The following is a 21,408-nucleotide window of genomic DNA, read 5'->3' on the forward strand; positions in this document are numbered from 1 at the left end:
GCCTGATCCATCTGACTCCCACTGCCTTTTTGAGATGTATAAACATTTCTCACATCCTCTCTCTGTCTTCTTTTCCCAGGCTGAACAGACTGAGGTTATTCAGCCTTTCCTTGCAAGGGAGATGCTTCAGACCCTTAATCATCTTTTGGCCCTCCTCTGGACTCCTTCTAGGAAAACTCAATATTTTTTGAAATGGAAAGTCCAGAGTTGGACACAGTAGACTAAATGCGACCTTACCAGGTCAGAGTAGAGGAGTAGGATACCCTCCTTTGACCTGCTGGCCATGCTCTTTTTAATACACTGCAGGACACAACTGGCCTTCTTGGTTAGAAGGTCACACTGCTGGCTCACAGCCAATCCATTGTTCATCAGGACCCCCAAGTCCTTCTCTGCATAGCTCCTCTCCAGCAAGTCATCCACTAACCTGTACTGATGCATGTAGTGATTCCTCTCCAGGTGCAAGACTCTATACCTGCTTTTGTTAAACCTCATTAGGTTCTTTTCTGCCCAAATCTCCTGTCTGTCCTGGTCCTGTTGAATGGTAGCACAACCTTCAGGTGTGTCAGTCAATTCCCCCAGCTTTGTGCCATCAACAAACTTGCAGAGGGTGGACCCTGTTCCTCCATCCAAGTCACTGATGAAGATGTTGAGCAAAGTTGGACCCAGAACTGACTACTGGGCAATACCACTATTTACAGGCCTCCAACAAGAATTTGCACCACTGATGACAACACTCTGGACAGAGCAGTCCTGTGTCAAGAGTACTAAGAAAGGCTGATGTGAAGATACATTAGCAAATACTCAGAGGCCTGAGACAGGTAAGCAGGTCAATCACTGATTAGGTGAAGCAGTGTGCACTGACATGTGAAAGCTGAGCAGGATCTTCAGGATGCTACTTATCATGATTTCCTAATTGGGTCCCGTGGCAATTGAACATGTCAATGTTAAAAAAAAAAGACAAAGAATGATTATTTAAAGTCTCTAAATTGCGTGCAACATGAGAACTGAAAAGAGAGTGTGAATGTCAACAGTTTTTAAAACAGCCATAGAAGAATATCATTTGGAAAAAAAAAAAAAAGTGAGAACAACAGCAGATGAGAAAGGCAAAAATCTATATAAAGAATCACACACAAATCCAGAAAAACTGAATCTTAAACTGCACTAGAATATAAACTATTCTTCACAGAATCATGAAAGATTAGTAGTTCTCCACAAACTATGACCAGTTTCAGTGGGAGCAGAGTCTACACTCTGATTTCAAGAAACACCCTAACCATAGAATCTGAACAGAAATGTTTTTCACTCATTTGGAAGGGATTAGAGAAAAATAACACCTGTTAGAACATGCACTTCAGAAGTGCCAGATTGGAGTATATATATGAACTGTGTTGTATATTTATTGCTCTCTAGATATGTTTATATTTATCTATATACATGTATTCCATACATATAGTATATGCACACACATATTGATTCAAATTCTTTCTGTCTCACAGTAAAACTGATCTTATTATATATTTCCTACTTTTCTTCATCAACATAAAATAGGAATGAGCGGAGAGCATGCTAGTGCCGCTGGAGCAGACATGCTGCAGGGCTGGCAACACAGTCATCACCATGGAGCCTGCTGGCACTAACATGGCATCCACCACTGCCTCATGAGCTGGGGGCACTGGGGACCAGGCAGCCTCTCTACCCCCACCCCTCTGAGGATACTGTGCTGGAAGAGGAATGCAGACAGTAGCTCAGATGGAACAGAAAAGTCTGATTTGTTGGTACTGGGGCTCATCTTGTTTAATATCTTTATCAATGACCTAGATGAGGGGATTGAGCGTACCCTCAGTAAGTTTGCAGAGGGTTGCAGGGTTGCAGAGGGTCTGGGAGGTGGTGTCTATCTGCCTGAGGGTAGGGAGGCCCTTCATAGGGATCTAGATAAACTGGATCACTGGGCTGAGGTGAATGGGATGAGGTTCAACAAGGCCAAGTGCTGCGTCCTGCACTTTGGCCACAGTAACCCCATGCAGCGCTATAGACTTGGGGCTGAGTGGCTGGATGACTGTGAAGAGGAAAGGGACCTGGGGATGTTGGTACATGCACAGGTTAACATGAGCTGACAGTGTGCCCAGGTGGCAAAGAGGTCCAGTGCCATCCTGGCCTGCAATAGAAATAGTGTGGTTGACAGGAGCAGGGAGGTAATAATCCCCCTGTACTCAGCTCTGGTGAGGCCACACCTCGAGTACTGTGTTCAGTTTTGGACTCCTCACTACAAGAAAGACATCAAGGCCATGGAACGTGTCTAGAGAACAAACTGGCAACAAAACCGGAGAGGGGTCTGGAACATAAATCTTATGAGGAGTGGCTGAGGGAGCTAGGGTTATTTAGTCTAGAGAAGAGGAGACTCAGGGGAGACATAATTGCACTCTACATCTTCCTGAGGGGAAGTTGTGATGAGGAGGGGATTGGTCTCTTCTCCCAGGCAACAAACAGGACCTGAGGAAATGGCCACAAGTCGTACCAGAAGAAGTTTAGATTAGACATAAAAAAACACTATTTCTCTCACAGCATGGTCAGGCACTGGAATGGGTTGCCCAGGGAGGTGGTGGAGCTGCCATCCTTGGCAGTGTTCAAGAGGCATCTGGATGAGGAGCTATGAGATATGGTTTAGTAGCTTGTGGATAGCAATGATTCTATATTGACAGCTGAAATATCAGACTTTTTATTATTAATATTATTACATTTTTACAAGAATTATTGATTAAATATTGTCATTGAAATGTGATAGGAGGATGGTTGGACTAGATGATCTTGTAGATTCTTTCCAACCTTGTGATTCTATGTCAAAATAAGTTTGTTCCTTTTTCACAGTATCACAGTATCGTGCGAGTTGGAAGGGACCTTAGAGATCATCGAGTCCAACTCCCGGGTTTCGAGCCCTCTGTGTAGCGAAGCGGCACTTCTACCCCCTGCACCACAGGGGGGATTCGAACCCCAGGCCACCAGTGTTGCAAGCAGCAATTCTACCACTGCACCACCGTTGCCCTTCTAGCTGTTTTGGTCAATGAGAAACAGAATTTTCAGACTTAGACTGCCTTTTAATTTGTTTTCATACAGATAAAAAACTCTGAATGAAGATCAGTCATCTAATCTTTGTCTTGTACAGCAACAACATAAAATACACAAAGATATATAAACTAATGTACATATTTACAATAGCAACATTAAAATCAGGGAGCACTTCTCTGCAGTGCTGTATTCACTCCCACACAAATTTCCAATGTCTATCACTTACACAAGGGAGTTGTATAAGGTCTCTTCTGTTTCCTTCATGTGTGGCATGAAACCAAGACTAGGAAGAGATATCTCCAAATATTAGAGTTCAAACGATAGATACTCAGTCAACAAGCGTATGGAAGTGATTGCTTACTTGGTATGGAAATTATAGTAGGGCTGCTTATTACTACAAAGAAGGCAGTTATCTGAGGATAGTCCTGTTCTTTCTAATACCAAATATCCAAAATTCAAAATTTTTCTGCCAAAGAACAAGCTGAGACACATCAAGCAGCAGGTATTGCTGCTGGAGAAGTTTTCATCCAGTAACTGTGGGAGTTTCTCCCTCAACCCAGTAAGCAGCAGTATGGTTTCTGTCCTTAAAGGATCAGAAAAGCAACAAATTCCAGGACCCAAATCCCCAAACTGTCTTATATTTAACTACATTACTTTTGTGAAACTGCTGTTCAGCCACCACTAGTCTAAACAGTTTACAGTTTTTTGACAAAATCATGGAGTACCTAAAACTTGAAACCAGAAGGGACTTTTCTTCAACAGAAGGAAATACTCGTGGATTTCAAATATACATCAATTACTTTCCAAAGGGATGGTAAAAGCTCAGTTCATCAGCAAGGGGTTTGGAAGACCTATGCTCACTGATGTACTGCAGTCTGCATCATTGTCATGAAGTGACTTAACCAAAACTACAAACAGATATGATTATAGTGCTTTACAATATGTCATGGGCAGTGAGAAATACAATAAAGGATGTGAGGTTCTCCTATTGCAGTGGAAGAACTCCTTGTGAGCAGCCCTGTGGAGAAGGACCAGGGTCCTGGTGGACAAGAAGCTGAACATGAGCCAGCAGTATGAACTTGCAGCCCAGAAGACCAACTGTGTGGTGGGCTGCATTAAAAAAGGGATGGCCAGCAGGGAGAGGAAGGTGATTGTCCCCTACTCAGCTCTTGTGAGGCCCTATCTGGAGTATTGTCTAGTGCCCCCAGTACAGGAAAGATGTAGAGCTCTTGGAGTGGGTCCAGAGGAGGGCCATTATGATGATTAGAGGGCTGGAGCACCTCTCCTATGAAGAAAGGTTGAGGAAACTGAGCTTGATTAACCTGGAGAAAAGAAGGCTCCAGGGAGACTTCATTGCAGCCTTCCAGTAAGTGAAGGGAGTGTACAAACAGGAGGGAGAACAGCTGTTTACAAGAGTGGACAGTGATAGGACAAGGGGGAATGATCTGAAATTGAGACAGGGGAGATTTAGGTTAGGTGTTAGGAGGACGTTTTTCACACTGAGGGTGCTGAGGCACTGGAGAAGGTTGCCCAAAGAGGTTGTGGATGCCCCATCCCTGGAGGCATTCAAAGCCAGGCTGGATGTGGCTCTGGGCAGCCTGGTATAGTGGTTGGCAACCCTGCACATAGCAGGGGGGTTGAACCTAGATAATCACTGTGGTCCTTTTCAACCCAGGCCATTCTATGTTTCTATGATTCTATAGATGGAATGAAGAAAATGACACAAATCTAATGTATTGTTGGGATAAAAGTTAAGGGTCACACTGAAAAAGAAACATGAAATTCCTGACAAAATTCTTTATTTCAGGAAATTACTTAAGATAGATATTTTCATTAAAAATTAAATAAACAAATAAGTAAAATGTAAAATCATTTCTTTGCAAGAAAAATGCACTTATTTAGTGCATAATTAATAATTAGTGCCCTAAGGATATTAAGATATAGAAATATCTTTTCCACTGAAGTAGAACTGAAATTTCTACTCAATACCACATTATACAAACAAATATTTCTCAGGAGAAAAGACTTAACCAGTCCTTCTCCATCATCTTTTTGGTTTCACTCCATATTTTAGGAACTGTCATGGTTTTATGTTTTCTGTTAAAGGTACTCCACCTCATAACATTGTGTAGTGCACTGGGAATTATAACGTTAAAGCTCCGGTTCCATGGATTGTGGATGGTTCTGGGTACCTGGTTCTCAGAAGAGAACTACATACTACTCCAGAAGACTTTGCATTCTGTTTCTGTTTTCCATTCAGAGAGAAAAATAAAACTGTTAGCATATCATGAAATGCCCTCTCTTTTCTCTTCTGCTCAGCCCTACTAGGAGTCACATCTCAGCATTAGAGTAAGGCCTTTGGTTTTTCAGACACTCTCTCCCATTTTATTTAATTTATTAGCTTCAATTGTATTATATTGTATTATAATGTGTTATCTTGCATTCTGATATCATACTTAGTGAAATAGTTTAGTTTCTCCTCAGATTGTTGCTGCTGTTATGTTTTTAGGCCCTTCTCTCCATCTTTTTCTTTTCCTGGGGTGTGGGTCCCCCCAAATCACTAGTCATGGAACTGGTCCAAACCAACCCATAAACCATTGACAGGCATGTATAAAATAGCTCAGATAATTTATTTCTGATGATTCCTAATTTGGGGTTACAGCAACAGCTTTAAATACTGAGATGTTCAGCAGTGAACAGCAGTGACAAGGTTTAGGATTAGCTTCTTAAACTGGCTCTGAGGTAAGTCAGGAATAGTACACATAACGCTTGTGATTCTCCTATTGGTTAACATTAAACCAGAGAAAGTATAAAGATAGACCTGGCCCTGGTGCAGGGCTACAGCCATGCTCCTGCTCACCAGTCTTTATGCTTCCTGCATGACCATGTTATGCAACCTGGTGGCCATTACCCATCGAGCACCATGCAGAATGCACAATTTTCACCCTCTTACCTCAACATCCTTCTCGATCTCCAGTCCTGCTGCCACTAGATTGCATTCATACTCTTCCCTCTGCTGCCGTTTTTCCTCCTCCAGGGTGTCCAGTGGGTCCAGCTCAATCACTTGAGCCTCCTGAGGGGCATGCTGGCCATTGTCTCGCTGCAGCTTGAGACAGCCCTTCTTGGTCTCTCCACTCGAAGCAATGGTCATGGAGGCTGCCCTGTGCATTGGTCCTTGAGATCCAGCCCCAGGCTGGTGCTGGGTGAGGAGTTTCCGGTAGTGATAGACTAAAACATAGTCAACCTTTCTGTTGCTATCTCTGAAGTGCATGCCACTCATGGAGTCCATGGACTCTCTTTCAGTCCCATCCAGGTAATTGTTTATAATCTGGGAGGGAAATACATGGATGGAAAATCAGAAAGTCCAAGGAGAAGCTAGACCTGGGGTCTGAATTTACACAGGTATTTAAAAGCACTAGTTGAGCAGAGTAAAAATTTGAGATTAACTGAGATTACAAATGAGCTATACATTTGGACTATATAGTTCAAATTAGGTCATGTTGAGATTCTTTGACTGCAAGCAGACAAGAGTACCTAAATATAGCAGCTTCATCTTGCTCCTTGAAATGTACAAGATAGATAGTGTATCACAAAAACATCCTCTCTGATATGGTATGGTTAAGCATGTCTGCATTGTCTCTTTGGCCTCTGTATAAACAGGACATAAGAGACCACATCAGCATTTTAAAATGGGCTTGAAGTTTAAGAAAAAAGGATCACATTACAGTTCATGACATGGAAAAGGATGAACTGTGGAGAAAAGTTGGACAGGGAAGTGAATCAGACAAATTTGTACAGGAAGGAAAAAACTGATTCAAGGTAGAACAGGAAAATATCCCTCCAAGTAGTACAAGGTCAAGAAGGGCAGAGCTGGACACAGATTATTTGTCAAATAATAGGGATTAGGGAGAAAATACAGTTAATGTGTATTTTAATAAGAGAAGAGTATGTGACTGAACAGTAGCACTACAAAAAGAAATTAATGACTAAAACCATTAAGATCACCTATGTTCTATTCAACTTCCCTTGTGGACCGTCTCTGCTACCTTGTCCCCACTATTCAAATCCCGGCACAGAACTACTTCTGTTCTAACCACTGCCACCCTGCACTTGTGGGGACAGCAAATCTGCAGTACATTTGTTGAGCACTGAAATTAAATTTTAGGCATTAACTTCTGATTCTTTCACTGAGGTAGCTTGTATATTTTCCAAAATTTTTAACAACCACCACATCCTGCTCAATGCTGTATCTTATAAACCTTCACCTAACTCTCTACAGTGTCATTCATTACTGTGATACCAGCCCTCCAGGGACTGGGAAACTACATGAAAGCAAATAAATAGTCACACTAATTCAAATCAATCAACCCATAAATCCAGCTATTTATGGCTCCCATAGGTGTCTACACAAGTAACATTTAGCCAAGTACTGTTAAAAATGTCTTTCTCTTTCCTACCTGCCTTTCTATTACATGTACTGGTAGCACTTCAAAGTTAACCAAATGTACTTTTTTTCAGTTTTCTCATTTGTTAATATAACATGAATACTTCAAGACATTATATAAATGCGTATATTACTAATATTGCCCCAAATCCTGATTTTCATTGTTTTGCTTTACATCTCAGTTTCCCATAAAGCAGCTTTCAGTCACTATATCTCTAAATATTTATTTTAATATGCACACTCCATCCAATTTCCTGAAATTATCACCAGATAATCTGTTCCACATATTACACTTGCCTTAAACTTATGTGTAGGGCATTATTGCAGTCCCTCTAGGCACTTATAAACCTACACTTAACAATGCATTCTGATGGAATATAAATCTATTTGAGAGATAGATAGCATTTTATTGCAATTCCCCATGTCCTAGGTAGGTTCTATTTCATAAAGTACTCACAGGCAGTCCATGCAAGCCTTCTGGATCCATTTCTGCCACAGTGAAGAAAAATATGTTCCCTTTCAGAGGGTTTCACACAGTACAACACAGAAGTAATGATGCCACTACCACCTGCTTACTGGCACAATGCAATGCTTAGATGTATCTAGAGAACATGAACTCTAAGCATTCTCTCCTCCCTTATAGGCAAGTGCAGGCCGAAATGAGATTCACCCAAAAAAAAAAAACATCACAGGAGAAGGAACAAGGAAGTTGGAGAACATGGAAAGTTGCTAATAGGTTTTCTTGTTTATTACCTGCGTGCAGCCAGCTGCCACATCCCAGTCACCTGACAGATCACCATAGCAACATTATGTGTTGCTGGAGCTACACAAAATAAAAGGATGAAGAGATACCATTGTGTCCTTCTCCCTTTTTCCCTCTCCCGCTTTTTCCTCTCCACAGACTTTTGGTGGCAAAATGCCATTCCAATTACAGTGAGTTTCTATTTCTGAGAGAACAGGACAAAATTCCCATAAATTTTTGTGAGATTTTTTTTTTTTTCCCTAAATTTGCACCACTTTCACATTTTGGAACAAGAAGACATTATTGGAGAGTAAAGCCTATCAAGTGAATTGCAATTTGCAAAGTTTCTGGAAGAGCCATCAATATCTTTCCTCCCTCACTTCTTCTAGAAGTTAGAGTGTTCTAAACCACCATTTTCAGTCCCAGATTCACTGCTTCATAATATTTCCAAGATAAGTAACAAGCACACCAAGCAATAAGAATATGGGACAGTAGTATCAACATTCAATTAATTCTAATCCTCTAATAGAAAACGTCACTACATATATACCCCAGGAGATCTCTCTTCTAGTGTTGGCTTTGCTAGGAAGACTGTAGCCACCCCACTTCCACTTCCAATCTTGTTCACATTAACACCTGGATATGTGCTGGCCCACAGTTCAAAGAGGGTTAGCCAATTCTGTCATCAACCTGTAGATCTATTTCTTCACCAAGGTAATAGCAACCTCTGTACTCTTTTTCAAATAATTTTGACTCAAGTAAATGATCAATAGAATCTTGCTGATACCACAAGAACACCCTTTATTAGGACAGAAATTACAATGCAAGAACCTACTGAACTATCTAAAGTTGTAGGATATGTCTACTTGTACTGTTACTTTTCTCAGTACAGCTTGGATTTGTTTAACAAAGAACGAATGCATCATACTCTGTTCATCCGACTCCATATCTTTTCTTCATCCTGAAGTTATTAGAGTTATGTTAGTGAACATAAAATCCTACTTACAGAACTGCAGTTGGTACCCACACAGCTAGGTGCTTCTAAAGATCCACTGATCCTTCTGCTGTGTAAGGAAGGCATGTTTTGAGGAACTGTTAGGTATTTGCTGTTACATCCCAAGAAATACTCTCTTGATGATGTTGCTGCCTTCTGCCTCTTCAGACTTGAGTGTGAGGAGGCTAGAGGAACGAAAGTTGATTAGTGTTATATAAATATGGTTTTTTGTTCAGGTAGTTTCCTAAAGGAATAGGAAGTAGGATAATTAATGGACACTATCAGACTTCAGATACTGAACTAGAGTATTTGGAGAAGGATACCTACATCTGCAGAGGAATATCAGGTACTATACTTAGCCTCATTGTTCAGTACCATTTGTATTCCCTTTAGTCAGAAAACTAGGATTTGGAAATTAAGTGCATTGCAGCTACCCATAGACCTCCCTCCTGAACATGAGGAAGCTGTATGTTGTGTGTTGTGATTGCATCAGGGCTCTCTGGGTGAATCATTCGTGCTGCATGGAAATTAAATTACTAGAACTGAAGTGAGTCAAATTTGCTTGTGACTTCCAACTAGACTTGAAGGGAATGTGTTTCAGTTCTAGTATAACAAGATCAAAATCTAGTGCATTCAGGTAGAAGCTTCTGGCTAACAGTAATTCTCTTCTAAGAACTCAACCTCTGGACAAGTAAGAGTGTGAAATTCTTATAAAGTACATCAAAGTTCAACATTAAATATTTTATTCTGGGGGTCTAGTGACATGAGAATTTTAGTTTTAGACCCCATCTCCAGTATAAAAAAATGTCATGGCCACAAGGCAGCATAATTGAAGGGAGGCAGTAGTTGCATACCATTCCCTATTCACTACCAGTTCAATCAGTAACTTCTTCTTTGCTGTACAGCATTGTACAATAACAATGTAGACACAATTTTTGATCACAAGCAACAAAGGTAGATAGTCAGCAGAATCAATAACACAATGCAAGGATAAAGGTAAAAAGTAATGGGTACAGAAACCTGTGCAATTTACAGATGTTTCATATTCTTTCCCCCTCTAGTGGTACCGTAGCTGTAAATGAAAATTGTCTGAATTTTACCAATATTTTATTTGAGATGCTTATTGGACTGAGGAATTATAGCTTGGTCTTTCAAGTTTGTTAGTATATTCTAACAAAGCGATGATCCACCTTCCTCTCTTCCTCATATGTCTGGCCCCACTGTGTTTAAAGAGATGAATCACTATGTCTCTCTATTAAGGACTTTGTCTTCCCTACAAAGAGGAAATAACTGAATAGTCAACAATCATCAACTCCCATCCATATACCCATATACATATACACTATAAAAACTAATGTTAGACTTTGCAGTCTAAGAGGAAATGTCCAATGAGATTTGCTGCTCTGTGTCAGGAGCTGTGTCAGAATCCTTGTGTGCCGTAAGAAAATGCTGGGAAATTCCAGCAGTTTTCTCCAGACCTTCCTCATGGTGTTGGAGATTAGGCACGTCTGAAGGCAGGAACAATTCTCACTCTCATTTAGTTCTCATGAGACAGAATAGTCTTTCTTCTACATGGCTGAAACATCCAACTGGTGTCAAAATCAGTGAACCTATACTACATATCAAAAGAGAAAGAACTGGGGAGATAACAGTATGCAGTAAACCAACGGAGTTGTACAGAGTTCATTAAATTAAAATAATTAAAGGAAAATCTAAGAGCATCATTCTTGAAGGTGATGATAACTAAATCTGCATATTCCTCTTCTTTGCGGTGGAGGAGGAAGAATTGCTTAAAAAAAAAAAAAAAAAAAAAAAAAAAAAAAAAAAGTCAGATTTATTGTCTTAATTTCTGAATTTCTTCAGTTTTTCAACAGTCCAAGGCAGGCACTGTGTATTACTGTTAATCTTCTATACCTGCAATACAGATTTATTGTGATTTTAGCTGGTACAGCCTCAGTTATGATGTCTGGTGTGATGCTCTGTAGATTTAGAAGCAAAACAATGTTGGTAACACATCAGTGTTTTAGGTGTTGTTGAGTAGTGCCTTACAGAGCCAAAGACATTTCAGTCTCCCAGCTTCTCATATTGCCTTGCCAGCAGGGAGTCTGGGACACACAAGGAGCTGGGAGGTGTCAGAACCAGGACAGCTGACCTGAAGAGTCAAAAGGGATATTCCATACTGTGTGACATCATGCAGCACTGTCCTCCTATTTCCACAGAAAAGTATAGAACATACCTTTAAACAATAGGTTGGTAACAGACTTTATAGGGAAAACTATCATAGCAACAGTGTCGAGAAGATTGTGAGCTTGTAGTGCTCAATCAGTAAGTGCCAGGAGAGGTATTACCTGCATTAAACCCAGGGCATACAACAGAGTGGATTTCATGATTAGGCATGCAATTTCTCCCTTGTCAGTAGGGGGTGTGCACCCACTTTTGCAATAATGAATAATCTGCTGTTTTCTCAAAGATCTTTGCCTGACTAGAAATCTTTGATTTTGAGCATGTTTCTCAGAACCACCATGTCATAGCCAGTAATCATTTCTTTGCCCAGTTAGTCTCTTTGCACTCAGTTTCTTATGTTTTTTGCAAATGTAGGGGTTGGCCACATGTGTGCCAATTGGCTTCACAATTTCAATTCCCAGTTCCTTGTCTAAAGTGTAATAATTAAGAACACCACCAGAAGTGGAAGGGCTGAGGAGGGTATCTTCAAGGACAACAGTAGGTTGAACAGGAAAGAGTACAGGTGAGTCTTGCACATTTCCAGAGAAGAAGACTCCACAGCCTTACCGGGCAGTCTGTTCCAGTGCTCTGTTACCCTCACAGTAAAAAATGTTATTTTGTATGTTGCAGTTTTTGTCATTTCCCCTTGTCCTGTCACTGCACACCTCAGAAAAAATCCTGGTCTGGCCCATAGCCACCCTGTTGTAGATCAAGACAACTAGGTCCTTCTTTGCAGAGCTCCTTTTCACCTGTATTGATGCATGCAGTTATTCCTCCCCAGGTGCAAGACTATCAACAGTTGCTCCTGTTGAACCTCATTAGGTTTCTCCCTGCCCAGCTCTCCAGTCTGTCTATGTCTTGCTGAAAGGCTGCACAGCCTTCTGGTGTGTCAGCTACTCCTCCCAGGAAACACTGTTAGCAGTAGACTCTATCCCCTCATTCAGGTCATTGATGAAGACACTGAAAATGAACTGGACTTAGTACAGACCCCTCAGGAGAACCACTAGTTACAGGCCTCTAATCAGACACTGTGCCACTGATCATAACTCTCCAAGCTCTGCTAGTCAGACAGATCCACTTCACCATTCACTCATCTATCACACAAACACTAAGCTTACTGTCATGGTTTTGCAATTTTGTAATTTTGCTATCAGTATTCCACATCATAACATCATGTTAAGCATAGATAATTTTGATGAATCTGCTGCTCACAGAAAGAAGACTGAATGTCCTAGGGAACACCACGGTCAGTCATATGACACGGACTCTATATAATCTCACTTCAGTGCTGGACTCGCTCTCTTGGACCTTGCCAGCCGGGGGGAGAGCCGTGTGGGAGCGTTCCAGGCGTTTCGCCTAGAATTACAGTAGGCCTCTCGGTTTCAGGACTCACTCTCTCTCTTATTTTACTTGATTCATTAGCCTTAATTCCAATTATATTGTATTATATTGTGTTATTCTGTATTCCGATATAGTATTTAGTAAATAAGTGTGCCTCCTTAGATCGTTGCCGCTGTATTTATTTCCTTTTTCCCTGTTTTCTTTTCCTTCTGGGCCAGTGGCCTGCAAGCCGACTGCCCCCTTGTCATGGGTGAAGGTAGATTTTAAGTTAACCCATGACACTTACTTACAAGGATGTTATTGGAAACAGTGTCAAACGCCTTTCCTGAAGTCAAGGTACACAACATCCACTGCTCTCCTCTTATCTAGCCAGCTGGGCATGATATCATAGAAGTCTACAGGGTTGACCAAATATGATTTCCCCATGGTGAATCCACATTGAGTTCTCCTGATTACCTTATTTTCCAATAATTTTCTGAAGGTAGCATCCAGAACATGTTCCATTACCTTCCCAAGGGCAGGGGTGAGGCAGACTGGCCTTCTTGCCCTTTTTGAAGGCTGGAGTAACAATGGCTATCCATCCAATCTTCAGACACCTCTACTGATGATAGAGTTTTAGCAATCACTTCTGCCAGCCCTCTCAGAACACAAAGGTGCATCCTACAGGAACCCATGGAGTTAAGTGCATTCATTTTGGCTGTACACTCTCTAATCAAATCCTCCGCAAACAAGGGGAAGTCTTACTTTTTCCAGACTCTCTCTCTTACCTCCAGGGCCTGCGATTCCCAAGGGACAGTCATAGATGTAGAGACTACAGCAAAGAAGACGTTCAGTAACTGTGCCTTCTCAACACACTCCATCAAACTCCACAGCAGACCTATATTTTCCCAACTCTGCCTTTTCCCTAAAATACATTCTTTGCACTTGCCACCTACAGTTAGAGAGGTTCTGCATAAATACCTGATCTGCATGCTGCAAAGCTACATATCTTGTCTTTTGGTTGAAACCTGAAGTGGCGAACCTGAAAAACAATCTCTAGTTCCTGCCTCTTCCTCCTACCTGTGACATTGTTTCCTCCTTTGGTCTGGCTGTTGCTCTCCAGGCCCAGATCATTTTGATAATGAGCTCAGTACTAAGTTACACTCAAGGTCTTACTCTTGATAGATAGTGACCACAATACCGGATCAAGCAAGGTGCTGTAATAAATGAGGGAGGACACCTGGTTCAACACTTGAGCACCACTTGACCATGCATAATGTATGTAAACATAGAATGCAGTTATCTGCACGTAAGTGATCAAGCCTACAAAGAGACTTTCAGAAAACATGCAAGACAAGTAATAATGTCACCTCATCAACTCCACAGAGATATGTGTTGTGATATCACAATGGAGGAAAAGAAAGAGTAGCAAAAAAGAGAGTATGTACAGCTATATATAACTTGAACTTCAAGGGGGAAAAAAAAAAAAAAAAATGCTCCAAATACATCAGGGTTACCTCAAAAACAGAATCACAGAATATCCTGAGTTGGGAGAGACCCACAAGGATTATCAGATTTAACTTGAGGCTTACACTGGAAAAAAAATGTGAAGAGAAAAAGGGAAAAGGGGTAGGGAGATGGGAGCTAGGCTCAAGGAAGCAAACAGAGCAGCAGCAACGATCTAAGGGATCTATGGAGGAAAACTTATTTTACTCTGATACTGGAGTGCAAGATAACACACTATAATACAATCTAATTGAAATTGAGCTAATAAATCAAGTACAATAAGAGAGAGAGAGAGGTTTCCTAAGACCTAGAAGCCTACTTTGAAACTGAAGGCACATGGCTTGGAAGCAAACCCACACCCACTGCCAGGCAGTGAGAGAGAGAGAGAGCGTCACTTTCACAATGCATTTTCCTCTCCGACTGTGAGGTCCTCTGGGACATTCTTCTCTGTGCTCCACATGATGTTATGATGTGGAATACCAATAGCAAAAATTACAAAACCATGAAAACCATGCTCCTAAGTGCCACATTTTCTCATTTCTTGAAAACCTCATTTCATCTTGTCTTATCAGCTCATTACAACCTCCTTTCAAATAGTTGTAGAAAGCATAAGGCCTACCCTGAACCTCCTCTTCTCCAGACTAAGTAGTTCCAGTTCTCTCAGCCACTCTTCATAAAACTTGTTCTCCAGACCCTTTACCAGCATTGCTGCGCTTCTTTGGGCATGCCCCAGGTCCTTCTTGTCGTGAACATAGTACTTGAGATGTGGCCTCAGCTGTGGTGAGTACAGAGGGACAATCAGCTCTAGTCTTGCTGACTACACTTTTTCTTATACAAGCCAATGCTATTTATACAAACTGGGGGAAGATTTCCTTGAGAGCAGCCCTGCGTAGAAGGACTTGGTTGTCCTGGTGGGTGAGAAGCTGGACATGAGCCAGCAGTGTGCGTCTGCAGCCCAGAAGGCCAACTATGTTCTGGGCTGCATTAAAAGTGAAGTGGATAGCAGGGAGGAGGTGATTTTTCCCCTTTACTCAGCTCTTGTGAGGCCCTATCTGGAGTACTGAATCCAGGCCTGGCGTCCCCAGCATAAGAAAGATGTGGAGCTTTTGGAGAGGGTCCAGAGAAGGGCCATTAAGATGATTAGAGGGTTTGAGCACCTCTCCTATGAAGAAAGGTTGAGGAAACTGGGCTTATTTAGCTTGGAGAAAAGAAGGCTCTGGGAAGACCTCATTGTGGCCTTCCAGCACTTGAAGGGAGCATATAAACAGGAACGGGGTGTGACTGCTGACATGGGTGGGTAGTGATAGGACAATGGTTTTAAACTATCTCAGGGGAGGTTTAGGTTAGGTATTAGGAGGAAGTTTTGAACCCAGAGGGTGGTGAAGCACTGGAGCAGTTTGCCCAAGGAAGCTGTGGATGCCCCACCCCTGGAGGCATTCAAGGCCAGGCTGGATGTGGCTCTGGTCAGCCTGGTCTGGTGGTTGGCAACCCTTCCCATGGCAGGGGGGTTGAAACTAGATGATCATCATGGTTCTTTTCAACCCAGGCCATTCCATGATTCTGTGATCTGGGCACACTATTTGCTCATGTCCAGACAGCTGTCAACCAGCTCCTCCAGACCTTTTTCACAGAATCATCATAGACTGATTTTCCAGCCACTTTGCCCCAAGCCTGTAGCATTGCATGAAGTTATTGCGACCAAAGTGGAGAAGCTCATACATCTGACCTCAGCCCAACAATCCAGCTTACATAGATTCCTCCATAAGTCTTTCCTGCACTCAGACAGATCAACTCTTCCAGCTGTCTTGGTGTCATCTGCAAACTTACTGAGGTTGCACTCAGTCCCCTTATTTGGATCATCAGTAAAGATACTAAGCATTGCTGGCCTCTATACTGACCCCTGAGAAACACCACTAGTGACTGGTTGCCAGTTGAATTTAATTCCATTAACAACCACACTCAGGTCCCAGCTGCCCATTCAATTCTTTACCCAGCAGAGAGTACTCCTGTCTAAGCCATTGGCTGCCAGCTTCTCTGGCAGAATACTGTGGGAGACAAAGGGTATTATGTATAATATATATTAAACTCTAGCTGGACTATGTTGACAGCCTTTTCCTCATCCACTAGTCTGGTCACCTGGTCATAGAAGGAGAGCACTGATTCTCTGAAGTGTTACTGATGCAAATGATAACAATACCTATAAAGACATCTTGGGGGAAAAAAAAATGAGGCAGAGAGCAGTGAATTACACTTGCTCCAGAAGGGTGAGGTGAGCAAAGAGCAGTCTGTGATGGAGCAAAGTGTGTGACACCATCAACATGGTGCAGAGCAGCAAGACTTGATCAGATTCAGAGCCAGAGTTAACAGGGTCTGACATAGAAGCACCTCAGACAGACAGTAGCAGAAAAGTAGGAATACACATCCTAGCTGTCATGGACCTGCCCAAATAACTCTAGTCACAGACACAAATGTAAAAGCGTGTGGTTGCACACCTTTGGTTGACACTCGTATCTCATCTCTGGTATTAGGAGCAGGAAGAGAACACACCTGAGTTAAGGTAAATACTCGCCTCTGGCACATACTATGAGAGTCTTTTAAGGGATAGGAGAATATGAACATCAGTCACAAAGCATGTAGGAAACAGAGCAGACCAGAGAAGAAAGATGTGGGAAACAAAAGTACAAACTAAAAACCTGAGCCACTTTCTGAGTAGTAGCATTAACTGAAGAGCTAATTGAGCTGTATTTTTATAATAGATTCACAGGCTCTGATTTATTTATTTATTTTTATTATTTTTATTTTTCTTAATGCTTCTTTAAATATAGAGGTTACAGAAAGCACCTGATTTTTTCCCACATAAAATGTGTATCAGGGTTAACTCAAACAGTCAAGGATCAGGGATAGCAAACGGGCACTGAAGTGACATTACAAAGACAAGCCTTGTTTCTAATAATTGTTTGTACTCTGTGACTTGGTACACAATTTTATGAAGAGGATCGGGTGGAAGAACAGAGACACAGCAGAACTCCAAGATAGTTCAGAATTCACAGTAGAGCTACAGGTCCCAGAAACAATAAGCTAACCTGAGAACAATTACAGAGCTCTGACCTGTAGCAATAGAATGCCACAATGTTATCATGGAACCTCATTCTAAACTTTTATTCTAGGAACTCGAACAGAAAAACGTTTTACACACTGGGCAGATTTATTCCTTGCTTCTAGGAACTAAAATCTCACTTTTGCACACTGTTTTCTAATAAAAGGATATTGCCCTTTGCCCAAGTTTCACTGCCATAAGGTAAATTCAGAGAAAAGGAGCAGAAGTCTAGCATTTCCCTCTTTACTGCCTTTTCCAAATGGATCATGATGTTTCCCCACAGCTGTAGTCCTGGACCTTTAAAAGAAACAAATTCTGCACGTTTTGTCTCTGAGCTGTCTGTATGCAACTTGGGCCACAAACCTTTCTTTTTTAATATATAGTTTTTTTCTTTTTTTTGAAAATGCCCTGAAAGAAGACACTGACCTTTCAGAGCAATCCTGTCTCTCTTCCCCGTTTATCTATTCATATTCATAGATAGCAATTAACAGTGAAGTAGAGAACAAACTTACCAGGTACATGAATTTCCATGTCATTGAGAGGTTTGGCTAGAAGTTGCAACAGCACTAATAGGATGTAGCTATGCTGATCATGTGCACAATCTGTTTCTGCACTGGCTTAAGCTGTGACAAGCTAGCAGCTATTTCCATTCTTGCCTGATCCTGCTTTAAGCAAACCGCAGATTGAAACTAATTAGCTAGCCCTTCTGTTTTGATTATTACCATCACAGGAAAAAAGAAAAAAGAAAAAAGAAAAAAAAAAAAAAGTTTCTCTTCAACAAGAAACTTAACTATTTATTTTGTCCTAGCTCCTCATCCTAGCTCCTCAGAAGGTAGATGAATAGAGTAAAGAAGAGAAGGAAGAAAAGAAAATGGGACTCCACAATGCTACCAGAAAGCCATTATTTCAAGGATAAAAATTTCCTGGGAGTGGTTTCTGTGAGTAAGAGTTTCTGTATCTCCACAGCCTTCCAGTGCTTCCATAGAGGAGGTAAGTGTGGCAAGCTTTTAATATAGCTGTATCTCAGCTGTACTTAAGTTACCTTACTGCCTGGATGCCACACTGCCTAAATTCATGCATGGAAAAAGTCAGGGGATTATTTTGTAATTAAGTATATAGTCAGACCAGGTGATCAAGCTTGCTTCAGTCTTTTGATATAAACTATTTGTTGGGTATAAAGTTGTTACTGACCTTCTGAGAAAAGACATACATTTTTTAATGATAATTGGAAGAAGGTGTAATTACATGGCATTCAAATCTTTTTCTCCTTTCATATTTATATATGATATTACAACAGGTTTTGTTTGATTTGTTGGTTTTAGCGTAAGGGGGAAGTGGATTTGTTAAATGACAATAAAGTTCAGTATTTCCAGTGGCATGCAAATTGGGATTGCATACTGTGTCATTAGCTTCATATTCATTTATATTACAGAGCAAAATGTGATGCAAGTTATATATATATACCACAGCAGTGCATTTATATGGACAGCAGTGCAAGTACTTGGCCCAGGTGCTGTAAAACTTTCTTAGAAAGCTGGAGAAATACATATGCTGGCTGAAATCTGGTGTTTGTCTTTCTAGTGAAAGTTTCAGGAAGACTGAAGAGACTGAGACAACAATTACATCCAGTTAATTTGTTTACTTCATCTGAAGTGCCACTTTAACAGTTTTATTTGTAACCTAGACACAAACCACATTCCAGATTTTACCTAAAAGTCATGGGAGTCAGGATTTTTGACTATATTTTAACAGGTTAGTAAAGCTATTCTGTGCTACATTTTAACACTTGACAAAAGCAGAGAAATAACAATTAGTTTATCTCTCAGCAAGTAAGAGGAGTACATTAGACGTTACGATAACTTTTTAATACTTGCTTTAGTATTCACGTAAAATAATGTCTTCAGATGCAAAAAAAAAAAAAAAAAAAAATCATGCCACTCTTCTTCATTTCTTCATTTGGAATGGCATTTCTTAATTCTCTTAATATCAACAGATATCAAATATTTGTCCTTCTTACCCTGCTAGTATTTTATATTAATAAAATCAGAGCTTCAACTTAGAGACTAAATTCAGTTATAAAGAAGTAGGCATACTTACTGCCAGAGCTTCTGAACTGATTATTCTTGAAAGTATTAGATTGCAGAAATAAAAAAAATAAAAAATAAAAATAAAAAGTTTTGCTCTGTGATTTGCTCTACCAGGTGGGATGCTTCTTTGCATACAAACAAATGCCCACTAGTTTTGAGATGATGCCTGTAATTTTGTTGTTGCTGTTCTGTTGTTTTTTAATTACATGAGTACCCCATCCATTTGAACAAATGAATCCCTCTTTGCTTGATCACTTTGATCAAATGACCAGAACTGTACAGCTGTACTTCATAAAACTGTAAAATCATTTGAACTGGAAGGGATCTGCAAAGGTCATCTTGTCCAGCTCCCCTGCAATGTAGAGGGACACCTAGAGCTAGATCAGGTTACTCAGAGCCCTGTCCAGCCTTCCTTGAATGTCTGCAGGAAGAGGGTATCCACCACCTTTGCGGTGCTTCACTACCCTTATCATATAAAACTTTTTTCTTATGTCCAGCCTGAATCTCCCCTCTTTTAGTTTGAAACCAGTTTTCCTTATCCTATCACAACAGACCCTGTTACAAAGTCTATCTCCTTCTTTCATACAGGCCCCCTTTAGATATTGAAAGGCTGCTATCAGGTCTCCCCAGAGATTTCCCCAGGCTGAATAGCTCACACTCTCTCAGCCACTCCTCTTGGGCAAAGTGCTCCAAGTATGTATTTCATACATGCTTATAATATAATGTAATATATAATATGTATTATATATGCATGTGTATGTACATATATATTACATATTATAATACATCCAGTACAAATAATAAATAATATACAAAGAAGGCAGTATGATAGAAAACAATATCTAGTTGGTTAAAATGATGATGGGTTTGAGTTTTGCTTTTTGTTGTTTGTTTTAGGACAATGATATCTAAACAACCTTGTTTCCTATGGTAGGTGAGTATGGTGTTGATTGACAGTGCAAAACTGCAAAAAAATAACTGCAATGAACCAGATTGTTTCACCTGCTGTAGAGGATCTTGGAAGTTTGTAAAAATTACCAGGCAGATGTCAGAGGCCATGCATTTTACACTAGTGCCTCAAAGTTTGCTGAAGATGGACAAGTCCAGGCAAGCCCTGGTCAGGGATTGAGAAATCCTTTGTCTGAGAGACACAGATGGACAAGTCCAGGGGCAAGGAGAGAGAGATAAGCTGCAGATGAATGGCCCTGAAGTCATCTTTTGTGTGGGCTTATCTCAAGGAAGATGGCCATCTCAGGGGTACTCACATGACTCTGACCCAAGCCCCCAGGAATGTCACGTAGGCAGGAAAGAAGTAGGATAAAAAGGGCATAGACAAACCATGAAGTTAGTTTTTCTGACATCAGATGCCTCACTATGTGAAGAAGGAGGTTTTCTGACATTAGATGCCTCACTACGTGACAACTGCATGCTGAAGAAGATGCCTGCATGCTTAAGATGCTTGCATGCTGAAAAACGAGATAGGTATCTGGCTTCAGATTCCTCTACTGTCGCCCTACTGTTGCCAACAGACTCTCTTGGGCTAGTTGCTCGAGACCCTGCTCTGGTAGACCTTGCTGCTTCTGCTTCTTCCACCACCTGCTCTGTGCTGCACCGGTCTGTTGCTTGTGGCCTGCCACTCTGCTGCTGCTCTCCCCTCCGCCTTTTTGCTTCAGACCAACGAAACGACATGTGACAGGATGCTGCTGCTTCCAGGTGGTGACTATCCACACTTTATGCAATTTTTGTCCTTTCTCTACCTTTTCCTATCACCCGCTTTTCTGTCCCCGTCACCCTAATTTTTGGTAGTCGCCGCTCTCCCTTCCTCATCTTCTCAGCTGACTATTATTTCTAATAAACTGGTCGGAACAACATTTGAACTATTATTTCTTAATCTCACACCAGGCATAATATATCAAATGAACCTTGATTCCT

The 21,408-nt window shown here is 41.0% G+C and overlaps 1 protein-coding gene across 1 annotated transcript in view; it reads right to left on the reverse strand.

Moving 5' to 3' along the window:
• The window catches only part of ANO2 (anoctamin 2), a 179,234-nt gene extending 158,069 nt beyond the window's left edge, over positions 1 to 21,165 (reverse strand). The window contains exons 1-3 of the mRNA XM_072335289.1: positions 20,994 to 21,165; positions 9,256 to 9,443; positions 6,017 to 6,391 (exon numbers count right to left, since the gene is read on the reverse strand). Of these exons, the coding sequence (XP_072191390.1) occupies positions 6,017 to 6,391; positions 9,256 to 9,443; positions 20,994 to 21,165 (735 nt within the window). The remainder of the gene's footprint in view (positions 1 to 6,016; positions 6,392 to 9,255; positions 9,444 to 20,993) is intronic.
• Positions 21,166 to 21,408: the final 243 nt, after the last annotated feature.

Source organism: Excalfactoria chinensis, chromosome 1, assembly GCF_039878825.1.
Source record: "Excalfactoria chinensis isolate bCotChi1 chromosome 1, bCotChi1.hap2, whole genome shotgun sequence".
Classification (NCBI taxonomy): Eukaryota; Metazoa; Chordata; class Aves; order Galliformes; family Phasianidae; genus Excalfactoria; species Excalfactoria chinensis.